The 24,765-nt window shown below is 34.8% G+C and overlaps 1 protein-coding gene across 3 annotated transcripts in view; it reads left to right on the top strand.

The window, feature by feature from the left end:
- FAM227B (family with sequence similarity 227 member B) overlaps positions 1-24,765 on the top strand; it is a 42,327-nt gene that overhangs the window by 361 nt on the left and 17,201 nt on the right. For 2 of the 3 annotated variants that reach the window (XM_059372794.1, XM_059372793.1), the window contains exons 2-6: positions 3,535-3,661; positions 6,378-6,431; positions 11,387-11,618; positions 12,975-13,042; positions 23,962-24,060. In XM_059372794.1, the coding sequence (XP_059228777.1) occupies positions 3,614-3,661; positions 6,378-6,431; positions 11,387-11,618; positions 12,975-13,042; positions 23,962-24,060 (501 nt within the window). In that variant the 5' untranslated portion in view covers positions 3,535-3,613. Of the gene's footprint in view, positions 1-3,534; positions 3,662-6,377; positions 6,432-11,386; positions 11,619-12,974; positions 13,043-17,380; positions 17,417-17,879; positions 17,985-23,961; positions 24,061-24,765 lie in introns of all 3 variants that reach the window. The other variant, XM_059372795.1, reaches the window with a different exon arrangement.

Raw genomic sequence — 24,765 nt, 5'->3', positions numbered from 1 at the left:
CTACACGCGGGTAGAGTTGGAACTGCTTTATGCACTTTTCCATTTTGGAATTAAGCATAAAAGGTGGATAGATGATAAAACCACTTTCCCTTGCCCCACCCCAGAGAAAATCCCAGACTAAGGAGTGCAGTGTTAAGACTGAGATTCAGAAACACAGACCCTGAGCATTGTATTTATTGAGTACTTTGAATTTAGCATCTGAAGGATCAAGGACAGATGCTTGCCCTAGAGGAGCTTAGGACATCAAGTTGAAAGGGCTAGTATAGAAAACACGTGACTAATAAATTGTAGGAATTTCACAAAAGCTCAGAAATGGGGTGGTCAATGAAAGCTTATTGGTTGGACTTGAGTAAGGTTTCGGAGAATGACATGGCCCGGAGCAGTGCTTTTCAAGGGGATTGGTGGAGGTCCCGTTTGTAAGCAAGCACGACACGTTTAATTTTGTTGTTGTTGTTGTTGTTGTTATTTTCTTTTAAATGTGCTCTAAGGCCAGTGTGGGACTTGAACTCACAACCCTGAGATGGAGCTTCACAAGCTCCACAGTCTGAGCCAGCCAGGTGCCCCAAAACTAGAGATTTTAAAAAACGAATTAGTATAGTGTGAAAATGTCAGTGCATGGCACTTGGTAAAGTTAAGTATTACTTTATGGAGGTTTTTTTGTTTTGTTTTGTTTTTGTTTAGATTTTACGTATTTATTGGATTGGGAGAGACAGAGAGTTCAAACAGGGGGAGCAGTAGAGGGAGAGGGAGAAGCACACTCCTGGACGGGGAGCCTGATGCGGGGCTCCATCCCAGGGCTCCAGAATCATGACCTGAGCTGAAGGCAGATCCTTAACTGACAGCCACCCAAGAGCCCCACTTCATGGAGTTTTAAATTACAGATGGTCCGTGACTTAACATTTCACTGACTTAGGATTATTCAACTTTATAATAGTGTGAAATCAATAAGCATTCAGTAGAAACCATACTTTGAATTTTGACTTGGTGTTTTCCTGAACTAATGATACATAGGATGAAACTCTCTTGTGATAATGCACAGCCATGTCAGCGAGGCCATCACTAAACAACGGACAAGTTCTATACTTTAGAAACTATTCTTTACCTATACAACCATTCTGTTTGTCACTTTCAGTAGAGTGTTCAATTACGTGGCATATTTAACATTTGATTATGAAATAGGCTTTGTGTTAGATGATTTTGCCCAGCAGTATGTCAACATGTATTCTGAGCACATTTATGCACATTTATGCACATTTAAGCTAATTCAGTGTGTTAAGTGTATTATATGCATTTTCAACTTAGGATGGCTATTTGGAAACATAACCCCATCATAAGTCAAAGAATATCTTTGTGTGTATACATGGGTACATGCTTGTGCACTAGGCCATGTTTATAAAATGTATCTGTTGTTGTGTGTTTCTCCTTAAAAAGTTTGAAAGCCACTGCTTTATGAAGAAAGATGAGCTTTCTGGGTAAGAGAAGTAGCACTAGCAAAGTCTCCAAGCCAAGAATAAATAATTTGCACCTTTTTCTTTAGTTAAGGTGCACAGATTACAAAAACAAATGATGCTATTTATTATTTGAAGTGATGTGAGTATTGGCTCACTACTGTTATGTAAGAAATTACTCCAAAATATGGCTTAAAACAACCTTTTTATTGTGTTCATGAATTATGTGTTGAGGAGGCCACAGAGGGACAGCTTTTCTTTGGTAACTCAGCGTGGCAGTCTATGAATGCTATCAGAGATCACATGCGTAGCCTCTCCCTGTGGCCTGAACTTCCTCACAGGATAGCTGCAGGGTAATCAGACTCCTAGTTTAGGCCCAGGGCTCCAACACCAAGTGTTGCAAGGAATAAGGAACACAGTATCACTTCTCACACATTCTTTTGGTTGTAAATATATTTTAAGGGGTGTCCAGATTATAGGTGATGGAGCATAGATAGATGCCACTTCTCCAAAGATTGTCAAAGAATTTGTGGCCATTTTTTAAAAAACCACCATTATGAATTTACTACTGTCAAAGACAACCCAACATTTCAGTGGTTTAATATAATAAACTTTTATTTCTCACAGGGAATCCATTGAGGATGTTACTAGTCAGATGAAACATTAGATTTAAGGATGCAGGTTGTTTGTTTTTTTGGATTTGGGTTTTTTTTTTAATTAATTTTTTATTTTTTATAAACATATATTTTTATCCCCAGGGGTACAGGTCTGTGAATCACCAGGTTTACACACTTCACAGCACTCACCAAAGCACATACGCTCCCCAATGTCCATAACCCCCCCCTTCTCACAAGCCCCCTCCCCCCAGAAACCCTCAGTTTGTTTTGTGAGATTAAGAGTCACTTATGGTTTGTCTCCTTCCCAATCCCATCTTGTTTCATTGATTCTTCTCCTACCCACTTAAGCCCCCATGTTGCATCACCACTTCCTCATATCAGGGAGATCATATGATAGTTGTCTTTCTCTGCTTGACTTATTTCGCTAAGCATGATACGCTCTAGTTCCATCCATGTTGTCGCAAATGGCAAGATTTCATTTCTTTTGATGGCTGCATAGTATTCCATTGTGTATATATACCACATCTTCTTGATCCATTCATCTGTTGATGGACATCTAGGCTCTTTCCATAGTTTGGCTTGAGGCTCTTTTATTAGATCCAAACACATTTAACATTGGTATGTCTTCTTAATGAACTGACCTCTTATCACTATGAAATAACCTTATTTATGCCTGGTAATACTTGTCTTGAAGTCTGTCTTATCTAATATTAATGTTGACACAATAGTTGCTTATGATTAATATGTGCATGGTTCTAGAAATTCCATTTCTTTTTTAGAATTTCTGTTTCCCTTGAATACCTGATCTCTGCATGAACCATAATCTAACCTATATTGTAAAATCTTTAACATATTGGCAACAGATGCTATAAAGTCCTTGCCTGCTAGTTATAACTGTGTTCTCAGTGAATTGGTTTGTGTCGACTGTGCTTTCTCTTGATTATGGGTCCCATTTTACTTCTTGTTTGTATTCTTGTAATTGTTTTATTGTGTGATAGACATTATGGGAAAAACTTGTAGAGGACAAAGTACAATTTAGTGTTACTTAGTCTTCAGAAAGCACAAGCCTATTACTCTCCTTGGCATTCAAAGTGAGATGTTGATTTTTTTATTCCTCCTAGACTTGAGTTGAACTTTAGGGTTGGCTCAGCTTTAATTGGATTGAATTCACTTTTGACTAACCCAACTTCCAACTTCTCTCATCATAATCCAACTTATAGCTCATCAATATTGAATTGGGAGAAGTTGGTACTAAAGTTTTTTTACATTTTTGCTTCGTCTTTGGGGTCAACTCTGTCAGGGCCATGGAACCCAAGTGCCATAAGAATGTGTTGGCCTATATAAGTTCTCTATCTTTCTAGCCCCTCCTTGACTGCTGCTTTTTAGACGAAACTCAGAAGTGAGGCTTAGTGGTCTGGGAAGAGATTGTTTGTCTGACTCATATATTTTTGTATTTGGGTGTCTTTCAGATTCCAGCCTCTTCCTCCAGCTCACATCGACGACTGAGGTCCAAGTGATTTCTCTTCATCTCCTCTAAGTTACTGCATCATGGCAGACCAACACTTTCCTCAATGGATGATCAGAGCTTGCTGCCAGGTAAGGAAGCTGCCAGACCTTTATGCTCACTTATAAAGAGAATATTTCTTTTTGGATTTCTGGTCATTAAGGCTTCTATGTAGGGAGGTTTCATGGGCAGTTGCACAAGGCCTCGTGATTAAATGGACCCCACACTTGTTTTAGTGGTCTCATTTTACTATCTTAAAATTCTTAATTTTTGGACAAGGGACTGTGCATTGGCACAAATGATACAGCCAGTCCTGCTTACTGACACCCACTGCTCTTCACCAGCCTCATAGAAAAGTAAAATTTTTGTTTTATCTGCATTTCTTTTGTTGTTACTGTGGAAGCATAGGTGTTCTGAATCCTTCTACATTATACTGAGAGCAGAAGTCCATTTAATTTATACCTATCTCCTTTTAACATTTACCTTAGAGAACTTTGGAATTTTATATTGAAATTAGCTGGAACTTTCTCATGTTAAGTTTCATTTCCATAATACATTTTTCTAACTTCCATTAGTTGAAACATGGGTAATATTTTAATGGATGAAGAAGATAACACACACACTCACACACACACACAGGAATATTACACAGCCATGAAAAGGATAAGATATTGCTATTTGCAACAACATGGATGGACCTAGAGGGTGTTATACTGAGTGAAATAAGTCAGAAAGAGAAAGATAGAAACTTTGTAATTTCACTTATATGTAGGACCTAAAAAGCAAAACAAATGAATGAACAAACAAAAGCAGAACCGGAACTATAAAAATGGAGCACAAACTGATGGTTGCCAGAGTTAGGGGAATGTGCAAAATGGGTAAAGAAGAATAGGAGGTATAGGTTTCTAACTGTGGAATGAATAAGCCGCAGGAATAAAAGGTCCAGCATAGAGAATATAGTCAGTGATACTGTGGTAGTGTTGTATGGTGATAGGTGGTAGCTACACTTGTGGTAAGCAGAGCATAACCTATAGAGTTGTTGAATCACTATGTTGTGTACCTGAAATTAATGTAATGTGTGTCAACTGTACTCAAATAAAAAAAGAATTTTTAAAAGAGAAATGTGGGTATTATTTTTAGTGCTGTGTACTAGAAATGGTTTTATAACCCACACAAGAAAAAAAGGCAAAACTTAGATTATTTTAATTAACCTCTTTATAGTCCATGTATTTCAAAATATACTGATAGTTTCCTTCTAGCAAAACTACTACACTCACTCTCTCTGTATCCTGAACATTTTTGTTTGTTTCTAAGCATTCTCTGGACACCATCTTTTTTTTTTTTTTAAGAGTTTATTTATTTGACACAGAGAGAGATCAGAAGTAGGCAGAGAGGCAGGCGGGGCTTAGGGGGTGGGAAGCAGGCTCCCTGCTGAGCAGAGAGCTCAATGCAGGGCTCGATCCCAGGACTCTGGGATCATGATCAAGCCGAAAGCAGAGGCTTTAACCCACTGAGCCACCAGGCGCCCCTGTGCACTGTCTCTTATTTCTTACCCTTCTCAATCTAGAGTTCCCTGTTTTCCATTACATTTTTTTGACAACTCTATGCAGCTTTGCTTCTGACCACTTATTTTTATAATGATTGTCACATATACCTTTTATTTTGTTATCTATCTGCTTATATTCATCATCTATTTTAAACAATTTTACAGGATGAAATATTCTCTTCAGCCTCAAATGTATAGCTCTTTTTAAAAAATATGGTGATTTTGTAATCTTGATCATTTATATATTGATGTGAAATATGTGTTTAGTGTTTTAGTCTTTTCAGACATGTCATCATCATATCATTAGGATATGATATTGAGATATTCTGAATTTCTCTTATTTTTGCTGCCTTCTTGCTGGTTTTTCACTCTCTAGAAATGGTCTTATTATCCTTTTAAATAACACATTTCTCTGACATCTATCTACTCATTTATTAATTTATACACATTGCAAGTAGTTATGCACTAACTCTGAGCCAGTCACTGTATGAAATTTTGACAGTTCAGCAGTGATTATACTATAGTTTCTATCCTCATATAGGAATGAATCTGCTATGTGTTATCATAGATACAGTCTTTTGGAAACAAGGAGGGTTTCCTAGAAAAAGTGACTTTTAATTTGACATTTAAAATAGGAGTTAAATAGGCCAAGAAGGGATTGGAGGGAGAGGGTTTGGAACAGGGAGCCTTCCAAGCAGAAGAAAGAATGTTACATAGTCTATAAACAAGGAAGAACAAGATGTAGTCTTGGATAAAATTAATTTGTCCAGTGAAAGAATATGTTTTCAACTTATGAGGAAACTACTAATAAAAATGGAAATATTATTTTTACACAGAAACATCCAAATATTTAAATTATTTTCACCATGTCTCTAGTGTGGCCTTTTAAAGACGTCGTTGGCAAGAGAGGCAAGTTACTATATTTTTGGCTCTGGATTTATTGTAGACACCATCCAGGATAACCCAAAATGTCCCAGAACTGTTGTAGGAATTTGAAATGAGGAGATTCAACAGAATTCTTGTGGAATTTATTTCTAGGAGCAATATATGAGGGAAGCCTTTTACAGAATTTGGTTTGGAGGCCTGGGATTTAAACATTAATATCTCTAAAGTGCAGGGTCTTTACAAGGTGAATATTTTATAATGTCTTATGGCTCTGAAAATTATAACTGAAGTCTAGTATCACTTACTTAAGTAGATTATATGTAAACATAAATAGTCTGATTTTATGTTAATTAGCAATATTGATTTTACTTCATTAGAAAATGCAAAAACCTCCAAGGAACATTGAAGAATTCTTAAAGTTTCAAAATTGGGTGAGTAGAACATCTAATTTATGTGCCAACACATCTTTTAAAATATCAGTTGTGGAAGGGCACCTGGGTGTCTCAGTCATTTAAGCGTCTGACTCTTGATTCCAGCTCAGGTCATGATCTAAGGGTGGTGAGATGCATCAAGCCCCTGCTTGAGACTCTCCCTCTGCCTATCTCTTTCTCTCTCTCTCTCCCCACTTCTCTATAAATAAATAAATAATCAGTTGTGAAGATGTGGAAAGCTTTGAAAAGACTTTAAGAATAGAAATTCAAAAACTACATTAGAGTACCTATTAAATGTGAACCACATGAATAATTAGAATATACCAGTGACTAAAAACAGGTAAAGATACCCCCTTGATGGAGCTGTCATTTTTTTACTTAGAAATGAGGCATATGATAAATGAGTAAAACAAAACAGAAACTAAAATATATTCTAAACTGCTTATGGCTTCCTAGAAAGCCTATCTTTATAATTTCCCTCTAAAATATAAAAGCAAATGTATGAATCTGCTTAGTGGTATAGGGGTTAAGAACAAAGGCTCTGGTGTCAGACTGCCCATGCTCAGATCCCAGCTCTACTACTAGCTGGCAGTAGACCTGTACCTGGCACCTACATGTTAGCTGTTAGTTTCTCATGTCTTATAGTTTATCTTTTGTCACATCATCTAAAGCTGTCTCATTTTGGCCAATTCCTACCATTTTTATCTTTTGTAATTTTAATATTTTATACTGTCTTCTCCTATCTTTCTCCTCTTCTTCTTATAGTTCTGTGTACTTTTTTTAAAACTTCTGTCATTTCTCATTTATCAACTTGATCAATTCCCACATTTGCTTCCTGTTTCTTTCCCCTTTACTCCATCACCATTCTGTTTCTATTTTTGTTTTATAAAAATATTTTTTTAAAGATTTTATTTATTTGACAGAGAGAGATCACAAGTAGGCAGAGAGAGAGAGAGAGAGAGAAAGAGGGAAGCAGGCTCCCTGCTGATCAGGGAACCCGATGCGGAGCTTGACCCCAGGACGATGTGGGGGCTTGACCCCAGGACCCTGAGAAGGCAGCGGCTTAACCCACTGAGCCACCCAGGCGCCCCAAAAATATTTTTATATTTTATTTTTATAATGCCTCTTGTTCAACTAGTGTTGCGTTACTATCAATTCTCTTACTTATCCTAGCCATTCATTCATTTAATCATTTTTATTCACTACCTACCAGGTCCCAGGTATTGTTCTGGACACTGGAGATACAATAGTGAACAAATCAGAGGGGAAATCCTTGCCATCATGGAATTTGCATCACTTTTCTTCTGCACTATTTTTCTTTGTTGTCATACTTTTTTTCCTTTCAGTTCTTTAGGTACTGAAGAATTGAATTCTTTCTTTACTTGCACATCACATTTAATCTTCCCTGTTATTTATTTCATATTCTGTGTCTTGTGCCTGTTTTCATGTGACTTTTATCTAGGAGTGCTTTAATTAATCTTCTCTCAGTGCATCGGTATCAATTTTCATTAACAAAACTACTACATTTGTTATCTAGACCTAAAGAGTACTCAGATTCCTACTGTGATTTTTTTCACAGGATCAAAGATACTTAATGATAGAATAATAATTTCAATCCCATTTTCTTTTTTTAGGGAACAGCCTGTTTGTTGTCTGTCTGTTTATTCGTCTATCCATCCATCCATCCATTTCAATCCCTCCCTGTATTAAAATTTAAGATAAGGGAAGAAGAACTAAAAGTCATTTCTTCTAACCCTAGTCATTCCTTGTATTTCTTACCCTTTTTTGGATACCTCAGCACTGTTTCTTAGGGCTTAGGACATGGGTAAAAACCTAACCATATATTCAGTAAACTAAATCTGTTTTCAAACTTCAGGGTCTCGCTGTGGCTACTCGGCTCCGTCTCTGGTTGTGTACCAGTAGGCAATATTTTGTGCTTCTGCTACTGCCAAAGTTTAATTGCAGTAGTTAAAGTAAGCATAACAAGGACATAGCCAGTTCTTGCTTCACTGACCTTTTAAATAAGATAAATGTTTTCCTGAAGTTATCACTGAAGACTATAGTACTATAATGGAGAGTTTAACTCTTCAGGGAACAGAAATTTCCTATCCAATTCTTTTGTCTCTTTGGAATTGGAATACATTTTTTTTTATTTTTTTTAAATTTGTTTGACAGACAGAGATCACAAGTAGGTGGAAATGCAGGCCGAGAGAGAGGAGGAAGCAGGTTCCCTGCTGAGCAGAGAGCCTGATGTGGGGCTTGATCCTAGGACCCTGGGATCATGACCCGAGCCAAAGGCAGAGGCTTTAACCCACTGAGCCACCCAGGTGCCCCGGAATACATTTGTTTTTAAATGAATATAATTACTGTGGTTGCTGGATGATTAAACCCTAGCAGTGCTGATTTTGTCTCTGGCATAATGAGTTCACTTTTGCCTGGCAGTTGATCTGTTTATTGGCTACTCCTGTTTAGCTTCCCTAGGTCTGGCTACAAAAATTATTTTCAGATGATATTCTATTCAAGGAGCAACAGACTGAAGGCAAAATAGAAAGGAATAATAAAGGAACGTAATTAGAGAAATGATGGGGAAAGGCAGGTATGAGCTACTACAAGATCATCATTGGGTATCCATTTAATCATGCAGCCACAAAGAAACCAATAAAAGAATCAGGGCTAATTTACACATCACCTTTGTCACATTAATGGCTTTGGGATACCAGTCAATCCCCTGATTACCTTGGGAAGGTACAGAATACAGGATCTAATTAGGCTTATAGGATTTCAGGATACTTTATTCATCTTATAATATACTTCAGTACTTTAGAAATAAGGATTATAGATTGTGGTATCTTGAGCCTGGTATAGGGGATATATTTTCATAAATGTTTGTATGTATTGTAAAATCTTGTCAAATGCCACTTCCATTTCAGCCTCTTTCCTCTCTCCCAATACCGCTAACAATAGTAATGCATGACCCATAAGGACTGTGTTTCTGAATGCAGCTGTCATTCTGACTTGACAATATTTGTCTCCAGGGATTGTACCCTGTGATCATATCTTATTCTTTTGAAGTCTTTGTACTTTTTGGCACATAATACCAAATTTTAATGCAGGAAAACTTCTCCAGGTAGCTGTATCTTGCTTAAGGTACACAGTTGTAGGATTTGGGAGATGGCACTTACATATCAAAGTGAATTCTTTTTTCTGAAATGACAGAAGGACCTAGGTATTCTGTGGGGAAGTTTTCCAGAATTAAAAGCTGGTTATTATTCAGGTACCTGTTATTATTAGAGAGCATAGTTCATAAATCAGACACATAGGATGAAGATACATATGATGGGTTTAGGAAGCCATTAAATGGAGTAAAAGGCAGGTAGAATAAACCAAGGCATGTTTATAATTCCTGATCTGCAGACTCTAGATTTATTCCCATTTAGCTAAATTCCCAGAGCATCTCACCCAAATTCCATTGAAGAGTTTTATTCTCCACAAATTTTCTACCATTACAGAAAAAGTTCTTTTACTCATAAACCTTTAATTAGGTAGGCTAACTTTGTTTTGCTATTAGTTGATTATATTAAAAGATCATCCTATATTTAGATTTACAAATATGGTAATGATTCCCCTTCCTTTCCTTTCATTTCCCTTTTTTATCTTCTCTTCCTCTTTTTCCCCTTCCTGAACAATTTAGTCCTAAAGCTATTTGGGGGCCCAAGCAAGACAGGTGTCCATATTTGCACTGTGGAGGAAGATATGCTGCAATCGCCCTAAGCAAGCTATCTGAACTATGAAAATAGTACTCATGTGACACCAAGGTGTCAGAGCTCAAAGGAATGAGATGGTAGCCACCTGAGGCTGGGGATGAAGTGTATTTTCATGGAGGTGTGGAGGTAGCTGTGGCTTATATGGGAAATCAGAGCCCAAGTAGGGTAACAAAGGCGTCCCTACAGAATTGGCAGCCTAGGATTGGATGTCAGAGTCAAAGCAGGATGAAAAGGGCATCTACATATAAAAAAGATGCTCAAAGTGAATGGGAGAGAGTGATTACCTGAAAAGATTGATCAAGTAAGTATATACATTAAAGATCATGGCAACTAGATTTTTCACTATTAGAGATGGTAATTGTAATGTGGAAAAAGAGAAAACTAGGATGTATGGAATTGGAATTTCGGGTTTCATTGTGAACTCCTGGTTTTAAATATGTGGAGGTCAAGAAAAGACTGGGGAATTTTTAGACTGAAGGAGATTCAAGACATATGAAGCCCAAATGTAATCTTGCTATAAAGGGCATTATTGGTTTAGTTGATAAGACTTGACAGAGTCTGAGACTTAGATAGGAAAAATGTATCAATGACAATTTCCTAATTCTGATGGTTATATTTTGATTATGTAGAATGGTTTTGGTTTTAGGAAATACATAATAATGTATTCAAAGATGATGGGACATCAGTCAAGTAGCAAATTATTTTCAGAAAAGTTTTTTGTAAAATATCTGAAACTTCTGAAGTTTATGATTATTTTACAATTTTTAAATACATTTAATGAAAAGTAATGCTGTGTTGTATAGTATGTTGGGCACCTGAAACTAATATAACATTATATGCCAATTATACTTCAATAATATAAAGAATGTAGGGTCGCCTGGGTGGCTCAGTGGATTAAGCTGCTGCCTTCGGCTCAGGTCATGATCTCGGGGTCCCGGGATCGAGTCCCACATCGGGCTCTCTGCTCAGCAGGGAACCTGCTTCCTCCTCTCTCTCTCTCTGCCTCTCTGCCTACTTGTGATCTCTGTCTGTCAAATAAATAAATAAAATCTTTAAAAAAAAATAAAAAAATTTTTTTCAAAAAAAAAGTAATGCTGTGGAATTAAATCCCAATTTTAGTTCATTGATTTAAAACTCTTATTTAAATTCATTAAAAATGACTTAGCTTACATTCTCTCACATTTTTTGCAGGATTACTGGCCAAGGGAAATCCATTTTGGAAATAGTGATGAATGGTTACACACTGTGAAGAAAATAAAAGAAGATAGTTCATTTACTTCAATTTATACACATCTGTGGGGAACAGTCCCTCGAATACATGAGGCAGTCATGGCCATGGAGTCAAGATTAGGGGAATGTTCAGTCCTTTTGAAAAGCCATGCCTCTAAAATATTTGAGTGGAAGAGCATAACTTTTGATAGAGGTAAATCTTATTTTTTATGAGTAAAGTAATGGTCAGTTGTGTGTGTCTGTGTACATTCTCATAAAGAATAGAAATCCTAAGGTATAAAATATCTGAGAACATAAACATTATTTTATTTTTAAAAACTTCTTCATTTCAACATAGTTCAATCAAGATTTTTAGCTGAATGTGAGCATATGGGTTTAATGAAAATGTTGTTAGAAAACCCTAAAATAGTTGTGAACTTTGTTCAGCTGCAGCGGACATGGATGAGTATCAGGGAAACAGGGTTGGATCAATTCTATATTGGTAGTAGAGACGAGCAAGCCCGTAAGGGTCAGAACATAAGAAAAGAACCATGTAAAACCCAAAGTAAATTGAGCTACATGAGCTAGGTTAGCTTGTAGGAAGTGTTTAGAATTCAGTGGTAAAAAACTGCAGACTGAGGGAAAAACATATCTTCCAGTAACGATCATTTTCACTTCTTTTCAGCATTTATATAACATTTTTCTCACCTAGTTGTATTTATTAATACTTCCAGAGTAGTTTTAGATACTAGTGGTGATTCTTGTATCATTCTTCATGCAATGAGCAAACTTCTCATAATACAAGCCTTAAAAATGATAATATTAGTTGAACTTACAAAGTATTTTCTATGTATTAAATACATTTAATTAATTATATTACTTAAATATTTAATATCTTTTTTGGACCTTGGTTTTTCAAATTCTGAGAATTTGTTTAGTATACTGCTATTAAATTCACTACTGTTTTATTTTAAATTTTCTTATTGCATTTTTAATCATTTTCTGAATTTAGAAAATATCTTTGAAATTATATAAGCTATATACATATGTATATATAGAGAGAGGGAAGGAGACATAGAGTGAGCGAGCGCAGATGTACACTTTCAAAAAAAATCATTTTGTATATGCTCATTTTCCTCAATATGTAAATATCTGGAGTTTGGACTCAATTCTGGGTTACCTAGCTTCAAAGTTGTCCCTCATAAACTTTCACTAAGACTTGACCCAAAGTACTGTACTTTATTGAATTTAAGATGGCCATGAAGCAACCAAACATAAGTAGCTGAGCTTTGTGAAAAACATGGGGTTGTTCTGTAGGAAGGGATTGAGGTAAAACTTTAGGTTTAGGGGTAAGTACAAGAGATATTAGTTGGAGCATGACATTTCTAAAGAGAGGAAACAGAAAATACGGTATTTATTCATTCAACTAAGGGTATGTGTGTCTAGCATTATGCTGATCAAAATAGTTGATCTCATGAATAGTTTTATATGTAATTTCTTTAAAGCATTTTATTTTTTTTTACTTTAAAAGATATATATGTCTGTACATATATGTCTCATTCTTTTAAAGGTTCTAAAGGAAATTTGGAAAGATACAAAACATTTCTAAGGAAGTACCATAGGAGAAAGAAGATAATGGTATGGTGTTTGTTTTCATCTTCCTTGAAAAATTATATTTTCACAGAAAATTGTTATAATTTCACAGATAAACACTGATAGAATTTTTAAAAATTTTCCTGTTAGTCTTTTATTGTCTACTTTTGTATCTATCTGTGTGTTTTTTAAAATAGCTAGACTCATCTTCTTTACACACTCCATATTAGAATGTTGGCATTTTCACATTACTGTAAGTTACTTGAAGACTTTAATGTATAGATTCAAACTCCAGTTATTTAATAATTATAATAACCTATACTTAGTAGTGCAGTTTCCATATCAGTCTTCTTCCTTTAGAAAAAAATAATAATTCCTTTTGATTACCTTCAAAATTGCTTTGTCATTTTTTTAAAAAAGTCTCTTAGGGAGTTTGATTAGAATTATAATAGACTTCTATTTTGTTTTGTTTTATTTTTAATTATGTTATATTAGTCACCATACAGTACATAATTGGTTTTTGATACAGTGTTCCCTGATTCATTGTTTGCATATAACACCCAGTGCTCCATGAAATCCGTGCCCTCCTTAATACCCATCACCAGTCTTACCCATACCCTCAGCCCCCTTCCCTTCTAAAACCCTCAGTTTTAGATAGACTCTCATGATAGACTTTGAATTACTTTTAGAAAGTTAGTCCTTTTTGAAAATACATTCTAAAACTATATAATGTTAAAGCTATAAAGACTTTAAATGCCACCACTAGTCTCTCCATCTCATTATATATTATTTTTCAATTTTCAAAATATCTTTTCCTGATTATGACTAAAGTAGTCATTTTAGAAAATTAGAAGAAATGGTTAAGCAGTAGAAAGGATAAATATCCTAATTCTATCATTTATAGATAAATCACACTTGTCACTTGCATTTTTATTTCCTTTTAGAAAATTCAAAGTATATTATATATTTGTAATTCATTAAATGTAATATGAAATTTTCATTAATAAACATTCTTCTCCACCATCTTAAAAGTAAAGGTAGTTTTCATTCACTATTATTAACAAAGCTACTCTGAAGATATTTGGAACTGAAGATTGTGCTTATCCATGATTATTTTCTTAAGATAAATTTCCAGAAGTGGGAACCACGTAGGAAAAGAAATGTGAAAATCTAAGTGTTTTGACACATATTGCAAATTGTTCTCTAGAAAGGCAGTACCAATTTATATTTGTAACAATAGGGTTTGTGATTGATCTCTTATCCATTTCCTTGTCACCATTTAGTACTATATTTTTTAATGTTTGCACAGTTGATAAGCATAAATCTTATCAATTATATATGTTTTACTAATGAAGTTGGTATTTCAGGTTTTTCTTAGTCTTTGTGTTTTTTTACTGTGAATTGCCTATTAATGAAATTTGGCCATTTTTTTGGCTATTGGTTTTTTTTGTCCTTAAGAGCTCTTTAGGTGTTAAAAATATTAACCCTTTCAGTAATATGTATTTCTTTGTCGCCTTTAAGAAGTGTTTTTTGTTATATAGAATTTTGCATTTTTATGGATCTATAATTTTCTATTGAAGTTTTCTGCCTTTGGTGCCATATTTGAGAAGAGTTTGTTTGTCACAAGATCCTACATATATTCACTTGTGTTCTGTTCTATTATTATTACAGATATTTGTGTGCGTGTATTTGATTATCTAGTGTCTATTTTTGTGTAAGAGAGTAAAACAAAGATTTTCTTTTAGGTCATCAGTAAATTTGTGATTTTCTTCATATAAGTTCTAAACATTCCCTGTTAAATTTATTCTTAGGAATCTTAAATTTTTGTTACTTATATCAGTGAAATTGTTTTTTCATTATTTTATTAAATGGCTCATTGTAAGCATAAAGGAAATTATTTTTGGTATATGCATATTATTCAGGAATGTTAGTGGTTTCTCATCTTGTCTTTGATTTGGAAAGAATGCTACTACTTTGCTATCAAGCATCATTTTAAATGTTTAAATAGCTGTCTTTTTTTAGATTAATGAAATTTATTTCTATTCCTAGTTTATTAAAACTATGTGGATGTGATGTAGATTAGATATAAATCAGTTCGAGAGGAGAGGAAAATAATCCACTGGGAGGATAGAGAAGCTACTTTGAACCTTTAATCTTTGTGGCAGATTACATTAATAACTTTTCCAGAGTTGAGACATTCTTATATTCTTAGGTCATACTTTTTTATTGCATTACTGGATTTGATTTGTTATTGTTTTGTGTGGATAGTTACATCTGTGTTTGATAAGATATGATTTTCTTTTGGTTTTGGTGTCAAAATTATACTAACCCCAGAAAATGAATTACTTAGTTTTATTTCTTTTTCTAGTCTGTAGACTACAGAGCATGGTAGTTGTATAGGGATATCATTTGTTATCCATATATGTGTATGGATATCATTTGTTCTTTGGATGTTTGTCAAAAGTCAACTATGAACTTCTTTTGATTTAATTATTATTTATATTTTGCAGAGGGGAATAGGTAGGTTGGTAGAAAAGCTATGTGGAAATTAGCAGATTTCATAAATGTCAACTTGGGTAAATTGTCAAAACATAATATTAAGTTAAAAAAAGGCAAATTACCAAATAATATGTACAGTTCATACCATTTCTTTACATTTTAAAAACACATAAGAAGTGTTTATATTCTCTAAATATATGTACACACATTTATATAAATATGTTAATGGGATGGGAAGGATGCAAACAAAACTAATAATAGTGAATCTTTCAGGGAAGGGGGAACACATGAATAGAACTGTAGAGATTATGGTAAAAAGGAAATCTGAACCTTATACTTTGTTGAATAAATTTCAAATTTTATTTTATAACATAGTTGTAAGCAAATACTAAAATGTCAACAGTAGTCCATTCTGGGTTGTGGGAACATAAAAACACTGGTAATTTTTTTCTCTTAATTTTCAAAAGAATTTCAAAAATTTTGACTTCTGGATTTTATCAGATAATTTTTGAGGATCTATTGCAGTGACCTTTAGATGAATTATACTAACAAAAATTTTAATTATTTTTATTGCTAAATGTGTTTTATTGATTTTTTAATTTGGACTTTAACACATATTATTTGTATTTTTGTAATATCTTTTCTAGGTTGTATGATCAAGAACTAGTTTTGTGTTACTATTATTGTGCTCCTTGAAAACTTTCAGTGTTTCCTTGCTTCCTGCAAAATAAAGCCAGGACTTTGAGATTAACATTAACATCTTTCTAAATATGACCCCATTCTCATTGATTAATGATATCTGTAACTCCCAAGTACACAGCCTTCTTTCTTATTAAATGAAAACTGATTTTATTTTGCCTAAGTAATCTGTTTTTATTCCTTTGTGTACTTTTTAAAATGACAATAGTGTCATTCTCTTTCTGTTAGCAATCTGTTATCATTCAAATTTGTTTCCTATGTTATTTCCTCTATAATATGTGTATTATATAATGTGTGTGTGTATGTGTATGATTTGCCTGTGAGCTTAGTTATTTCTGGAAGAAATGGGGATGTGGAAATTAATAAACAATCAACATGTCAAGTGATCAATAACTAATGTATACAGAAGGATGTTTATTCTCTGTGTAAAGTAGTATGATGGACATAGAGATGCACAGCCCAGATTCCCCGTCAAGGAAGAATCTGTTGTCCTAGCTGCTAAGAGTGCTGTTAGTGGTGCACCCTTCAGCTATCAGTCCCTTCAGGGTTGCTTTACCTACAAAGAACTTCCTCTTCCAAAGACATTCCCTTTCAGGAACAACATACATCCAATGACTGATCAAACTGGGGGCAGAAAGACCTTTCAACTGAATGGCTCTTTCAACTAAATGCAGGACAACTGTGACAGGCTCTTTCTGCTCTAGAGCCCTTTTTAGAGTCCATGGAAGCTGTTAGACTTGTATCATAGCTGATTTTTCCAACTTCCCAATTATGCCTCTTCCATTGCCTTCTGTAGATGTTGAGCTCATAGGCACTCCCATAGACATTCTGAATACTAAACTCCACCTCAGAGTCTATTTCCCAGTGAACCAAAAGTGCAATAAGTAGTTTTATATTTCTTATTATAGCCCTTATCTATCTGCGTTTTGTTTGTGTGTATCTGATTTCTCTCCTGAACTATGACTAGCCTGAGCGCAAGAACCATCTTTGTATTCCTACCATCTAGCAGAGTGACAGCACTCTAGGCTTCACAATCTAGGAGATAAACACACACACACACACACACATACACACACACGTATACACATACACATGCACACACACACACACACACATAATTAACAAATTTACAAAATAAAAAATTTAATTTAGAATTTTAAAGATTCTATATTAAATGTTTTCCAGCTTTCAGATGAAATGGAGACAAAGAAGACTGTAGAGGTATTTAAAATTTCTATTCTATAAGATTATGTATCAGAAGTATTATATAGAAATAAAGAACGTTTATAATAATATAGATATAGCTATAAATATAGATGGAGCTCTAAGAGAGAGAGGTAGAAACAAGCATATAAGCTTTTTCCTTCTGCCTTCCCCTTCCTTATGGGTAGGCTAGCTAAAATTCTGATCATTCGAGTTGTGAAAGTTGGTTCTGAAATATGATTTTATTTTGCTTTTGAATTTGGCATATGAATATGCCAGGGCTCTTAATTTGAGAGAATCAGAAAATAGGAAGATATTTTAAGGTACAATGAAAAGCTAGCACTTATTTTAATAAATGGAAGTAAAATAATTATGTTAATTAGTTATGGTTGAATATTTATCTCTCTTCTGTAGTCCTCTGGGACTATTATACTGGAAAGGGTAAAATAATGACTGTTGTGTGCTATTTCCTTCTTTCTAGGGTTTCACCTTCTCAGGATTCAAAACAAATGAGCTTACTCAGCTACCCAGACATTTGGATGCTGAACAAATTTATCTTTTTATTTTAAAAGCCCATAACTTTGATGTATGTAAACATTATTTTTATTGTATGATACATTTTGAGGATATGATATAATGAATCAGACTTTTTTTTAAAGCTATGACAAATTAGGTGATAAGCATGATTGAATTTTGAGGGCATTAAGTCTGTAAGGAAAAGACCAGTGATACTTACTACCTTGAGCACCAGAAAAGAACGTATTAGATTCTGTGTTACCACTTCAGGGGTCTGAGGGTCCTAGCATTGTCTTGGCATGTGACTGTAACAAGTGTTTTCCCCTCCCTCTGCCTGCTTTATCAGCTCAAGAGATTTTAGTCTGCTTATTTTGACCCCAGAATAACTTATGAGAGCCCTTCTCCACAATGCCACCTTTTGAACCTCCAAGTATCTTGGGAATTTTTGAGTAGTATCCCTATAAGATAGCTAATTGAAGTATTGCAGGCATAGGACAGTAACTAGATCATTGCCCATTGCTTGCCAAGCATAGAATGAAAGTTGGGTGGTACCTGATATTGATTTCCCAGTTAAATATTAGGTGGTCACCTAACAAGGTTTCTGTTTCCTGCAGGCTTCAACAATGTTCCTTGTACCCCAGGCAGATTCCTTCCAAATAGTTCTCTGGGGTGGATTTGGACTTGGAATTTCCTAAAGCCCTCCTCGAGGGGGACCAAGTCCATCCTTCACCTCCCCATACTTTATCTCTCCATCCCTCCCCATCCCTCACCTCCAACTTTCCTGTGACTCTTCATTTCTCAACACAAAATCCCTGTTTTCACTCCCACTGTAATTCATCAGAAGAAGTATAATCAACCACTTAACCACCTTTTTTTTTCACTCTCTTCAAGATGCAATGTTCCAAGAAATAGAGTGTGATTGACTTGATTTGGGTCTTCTATATACCCCTCAGGCAACTACAGAGTACCTCAACTGACAACAATATCTAGAATGATTGAATAGTGATACTCTTATTTTTCATACTAATGCAAATGTTTTTCAATTCTATTTTATATTTTGTGGGATTTTGGTGAGAGTAAAGGCTTAGTCTGCCCCCTTTATATGATCACCTGATCCCATTTTTATAGAGAAAAACTATAAATGCTAATTGTAGTTATGCCTGGGGATCATGAGCCTGTTTATTTGTTTCTCTGACTATATTTTTCACAGTTTCCTTAGAAAAAAGGCTTTATTGGTACAAAAAGAAATTGCTAAGTTGTTGTTGTTAAAATAAGTTTATAAATCTTCTGGGTAATCTATAATATTCTAACATTCCATGTTCTAAGATGCTATTGTATGTTAAATATGGATGCCTGTCCATCTAACACAAATCAAATAAACAAGGCAGAGATGTACAGCTATAAGGAATTATTAATATGGTTAGTTTAGGGATACTGGAATTATTGAAAGAAATAGGAAAGTGAGGAGTGGAAGTAGATATGGGAAGCGGACAGGTGGATTATGACAAGCTTCTGGGCATATCCACATATAGACACTAGTGTTTTATTTGTTAATACTCCTACATGATTTCAAAAAAATTTAAATTGGCTTACTATAGCATGTAGAATGCAATGACATTTAAAAAAATAGATAATGAAGTTAGACCAAAGAGATTATAAGTGAGTATAGGAAAATAAAAATATCAGGAAATGTTATTTTATAGAAATGCTTATAGTAACAGACTAAGAGATCAAACTTATGGATCTGAAACTAGGAACGAGAAGAGTATGGGTTTACTATTACATGATTGAAGGTATGGGAATCCATGGAATTGATGAATTCACCTAAACCCATCTAAACACATTCCTGGATATACAGTCATTAATTAAGTTCCTTCATGAGAGAAAGTGTACATTATCCTCTGTACCATCCAGAACAGAACTGTGGCTAAAGGTTGATGCTCAGTAAAAATTTTATTAAATTAAAATGAGTTAAAAATGAGCTATATTGTGACTCAGAGGAGAAAGCTAAGCCACAAGCATACTGATATATATGAATAGAAACTGATAGAAAATTAGAAGTAATTTTGTCCAACCTAGACTCAGTGTTAGAACCAAGTTAGATTATCTAGGTTTTAAGGTGTATTTACAGTTACTTGAATCAAAAAAGTATCACAAAGTGGGTAGGGGAGAGGAGAGAATCATTTAACTTTTTAAATTGGGTTTGGGTTTTGTTTTGTTTTGTTTTTAAGCCAATTTCCAATTTTTGGTTGTTTTGGCTAAATATTGATATATTTTAAAGAATTTGAAATTTTACTGAAAAAGGAAGTTAGTGATACTAAACATAACCAAAATTAGAATAGAAGCAATTGTGCAGTTAGTGTACAGTTAAAATTATCTTTACTTGAAATTTGCAAATAATTTAAGCAAAATTATTGTTCCTCCCCCCCAGAATTTCAATTTTCTACTTTTTTCTTTATGTACTTCACATATGTTCTTTGTAATGAAAAAATACTAAATCTAAGCTGTTAAGTACTAAGTACTAAATTGAAGCTGTTACCTTGTGTACTCCATACTATAATTAGTGGCCATTGGAAGAGAAGTGCCCCCAAAGAATACATGATGACTAGTCTTTTTGGTATAAAAATCAGGATATAAAATCAATGCACAGAAACCAGTTGCATTTCTATACACCAACAACAAGACAGAAGAAAGAGAAATTAAGAAGGAGTTCATCCCACTTACTGTTCCACCCAAAACCGTAAGATACCTAAGAATAAATCCAACCAAAGAGGCAAAGAATCTGTACTCATAAAGCTATAGAGTACTCATGAAAGAAATTGAGGAAGACACAAAGAAAACATGGAAAAAATGGAAAGAAAACATGGAAACATGTTCCATGCTCATGGAGTGGAAGAAAATACTGTGGAAATATCTATGCTACCTAGGGCAATCTGCACATTTAATGTGATTCCTATCAAAATACCATCAACTTTTTTCAAAGAAATGGAACAAATAATCCTAAAATTTATATGGAACCAGGAAAGACCCTGAATAGCCAGAGGAATGTTGATAAAGAAAACCAAAGTTGGCAGGATCACAATTCCAGACTTCAAGCTCTATTACAAAGCTGTCATCATCAAGATAGCATGGTACTGGCACAAAAACAGACACATAGATCAATGGACCAGAATAGAGAGCCAAGAAATGGACCCTCAGCCCTATGTCAACTAATCCTTGACAAAGCAGGAAAGAATGTCCAGTGGGAAAAAGACAGTCTCTTCAACAAATGGTGTTGGGAAAATTAGACAGCCACATGCAGAAAAAGGACACTGGACCATTTCCTTACACCACACACAAAAATAGACTCCAAATGACTGAAAGACCTCAATGTGAGAAAGGAATCCATCAAAATCCTTGAGGAGAACACAGGCAGAAACCTCTTTGACCTCAGCCGCAGCAACTTCTTCCTAGAAACATCACCAAAGGCAAGGGAAGCAAGGGCAAAATGAGCTATTAGGACTTCATCAGATCAAAGCTTTTGCACAGCAAAGGAAACAGTCAACAAAACCAAAATATGACCGACAGAATGGGAGAAGATATTTGCAAATGACATATCAGATAAAGGGCTAGTATCCAAAATCTATAAAGAACTTACCAAACTCAACACCCAAAGAACAAAGAATCCAATCAAGAAATGGGCAAAAGACACGAACAGACATTTCTGCAAAGAAGACATCCAAATGGCTGACAGACACATGAAAAAGTGCTCAGCATCACTCGGCACCAGGAAAATACAGATCAAAACCACAATGAGATACCACCTCACACCAGTCAGAATAGCTAAAATTAACCAGTCAGGAAATGCACGTGTTGGTGAGGATGAGAATAAAGGAGAACCCTCCCACACTCTTGGTGGGAATGGGAATGCAAGCTGGTGCAGCCACTCTAGAAAACAGTATGGAGGTTCTTAAAAAAGTTGAAAATAGAGCCACCATACAACCCCGCAATTGCATTACTGGTTATTTACCCTAAAGATACAAATGTAGTGATTCGAAGGGGCACGTGTACCCAAATGTTTATAGCAGTAATGTCCACAATAGCAAAACTATGGAGAGAGCTTAGATGTTCATCAACAGATGAATGGATAAAGAAGATGGGGTATACATATACAATGGAATACTATGCAACCATCAAAATATCCAAAATCTTGCCATTTGCAACGACATGGATGGAACTGAGAGTATTATGCTAAGTGAAGTAAGTCAATCAGGGAAAGACAATTATCATATGATTTCACTGATATGAGGAATTTGAGAAACAGAGGAGCATAGGGAAAGGGAGGGAAAAATGAAACAAGATGAAACCAGAGAGGGAGACAAACCCTAAGAGACTCATAATCTCAGGAAGCAAACTAAGGGTTGTTGGAGGGGAAGGTTAGGGGGAAGGAGAGATGGGGTGGTTGGGTGATGGATATTGGGGAGGGTGTGTGTGATGGTGAGTGCTGTGAATCATGTTAGACTGATGATTTACAGACCTGTACCCTGAAACAAATAATACGTTATACGTTAATTCAAAAACTCCAATTCATAACTACCTATCTGAAGAGATGAAACATCCTATTATCAAATGATTTTGACTATTGGAATTCACTGTAAATAATTTAGACTTGGCTGCCTCACAATTTATATAATAAAATATCTTTAAAAGAAAAAAAGTCTGTATGATGTCCTTTCTATAGACATGTGTTGAGGAACAGGAATTCTTACCTATGGATTTCATTAAAGTAAGTCTTGAACTCTATTGACTCTGGTATTTAAAAACGTTTAGTAAATGAGATAAAAATGGTCTATTGAATGTGCCTATTCAAACTAAGATTTATAGTCATGGGAAATGGATTTAACCTTATGTGACAATTTTTATTGATTTCTTTAAGAGTATACTCTATTTGAATGGGGTCTAAACTTATGAAAGAGCTTGTTGGGATAGAATTCCAAGATACCTGTCTTTAGAATAGAAGAGAAATTGTAGCATGTACCTTGGAGTTTGCTGTTCTTTGTCTAGCCTACACTATCATTTCAATGGCTATTGGGCAAGTATAATTGTTCAATATATGAAATGTGGTTAATGTGACTGAGATGAATTTTTTATTTTCTCTCTTAATTTATATATAAATTTTAAAACTAATACTTAATTCAGTTATTGTAAACTTTCAGTTTTGGTTGGAGCAAAATCACAACTCTGTATTTATGAAGTCTGAAAACAGATCTAGTATTTATGATGAAAATTTATTATTCAAACTGAGATGTGCTGTAAGTATAAAATTTATACAGTATGTGAAAGACCTATTACTACAAAGGAATGTAAAATATTTCATTAAGAATTTAATGCCCAGGGCACCTGGATGACTTGGGCAGTTAAGCATCTGCCTTCAGTTCAGGTCATGATCCCAGGGTCCTGGGATCAAGCCCCATATCTGGCTCTGCATTCAGCGGGGACTCTGCTTGAGAATTCTCTCTCTCTCCCTCTGCCCTTCCCTCACTCATGTGTTCTCTCTCTCTCAAATGAATAAATAAAATCTAAAAAAAAAAAGAAAGAAAAAATTTAAAATTTAATGCCCATATGTTGAAATGATAACATTTTAAATATATTTGATTGATTAAAATATGTCATTAAAATTAATTTCACCTTTTATTTTTTTATAAAGTGGCTACTAGAAAATTTAATTTTACATATATGGCACAATTAAATTTATTTTGAAAAATGCTAGTCTATAACCACTGAATACATATTCTTTATAAAGCCTATTTGCATTAACATGTTTTATAATGGATTTTTTTTTAAGATTTTATTTATTTGACAGAGAGAGATCACAAGTAGGCAGAGGCAGGCAGAGAGAGAGGAAGGGAAGCAGGCTCCCTGCTGAGCAGAGAGCCCAAAGCGGGGCTCTATCCCAGGACTCTGGGATAATGACCTGAGCCGAAAGCAGAGGCTTTAACCCACTGAGCCACTCAGGTGCCCCTTATAATGGATTTTAATTTGACCTCCGTGCATCTTTTTTTCCATAGGAAAAGGTTTTCAAAATCTGGAAGACTCATTTTCTCTCAGAAGCCTCTATTGCTCTTTTACATGATTCCTTTTGGTGGTGGTTTCTGCATAAATTTAAGGTATGATGTTATTTTTTAAACTTAGTTCTTAAGTTGATTTGGGGCACAGTTAATTTTTTAGTAGAGGTGGCACTGGTACAAAAAAATATTTTTCTAGATCTTTTCATAGAACTTGGATTTTTAGTATTCTATACATGTTAGAAATCCTATTCAAAATCTAGAGTCTTTTCATAGGAGTTAAAACTTTAATATGGATTTCAATGATCTGAGTCTTCATTAGTCAGAGAAAGATCAGTGAAATCAAGCAGTGTAATGAATAATAAAGTTGTAGCTTAATTTAGTACTATAATGTGCTGAAAAACAGCTAATGAAAACCCTCTGCAAATCAGTGACACTGAAGGTGGTTTCATTTGGAAAATAGGCTATGGAGCAGATGAAGAGAGGGCCTTTACTTGATTCAAAAAGAATTAGCATTAAGAGGAGAAATTAATTAGCATTAAGAAGAGAAAGACATCTTGATATTTGGGAAAGGTCTCTGGGAAACAAGAGAATGGAAATAAACAGCACACAAGTCTCATGTTAGAGAATATGTGAGCCTGGAAAAAGTGGTGAATACCATTGTGTGGATCTGGAAGAGTGGAAGATAAGGTCAACCCCAGGGATCACGGTCTTAAGCTTTAAGAAGGTGTGCCACTCCATCAAGGAAGACTGAAAATGGACTCGACTCTCTACCTTCTCCAGCTCAGATTACTCACACAAACCTGC

The sequence above is a fragment of the Mustela nigripes genome, chromosome 13, assembly GCF_022355385.1.
Source record: "Mustela nigripes isolate SB6536 chromosome 13, MUSNIG.SB6536, whole genome shotgun sequence".
In the NCBI taxonomy this organism is placed as follows: Eukaryota; Metazoa; Chordata; class Mammalia; order Carnivora; family Mustelidae; genus Mustela; species Mustela nigripes.
Note: the sequence above shows the minus strand (reverse complement) of the source record. Positions and strands in the feature narration are given on the sequence as shown.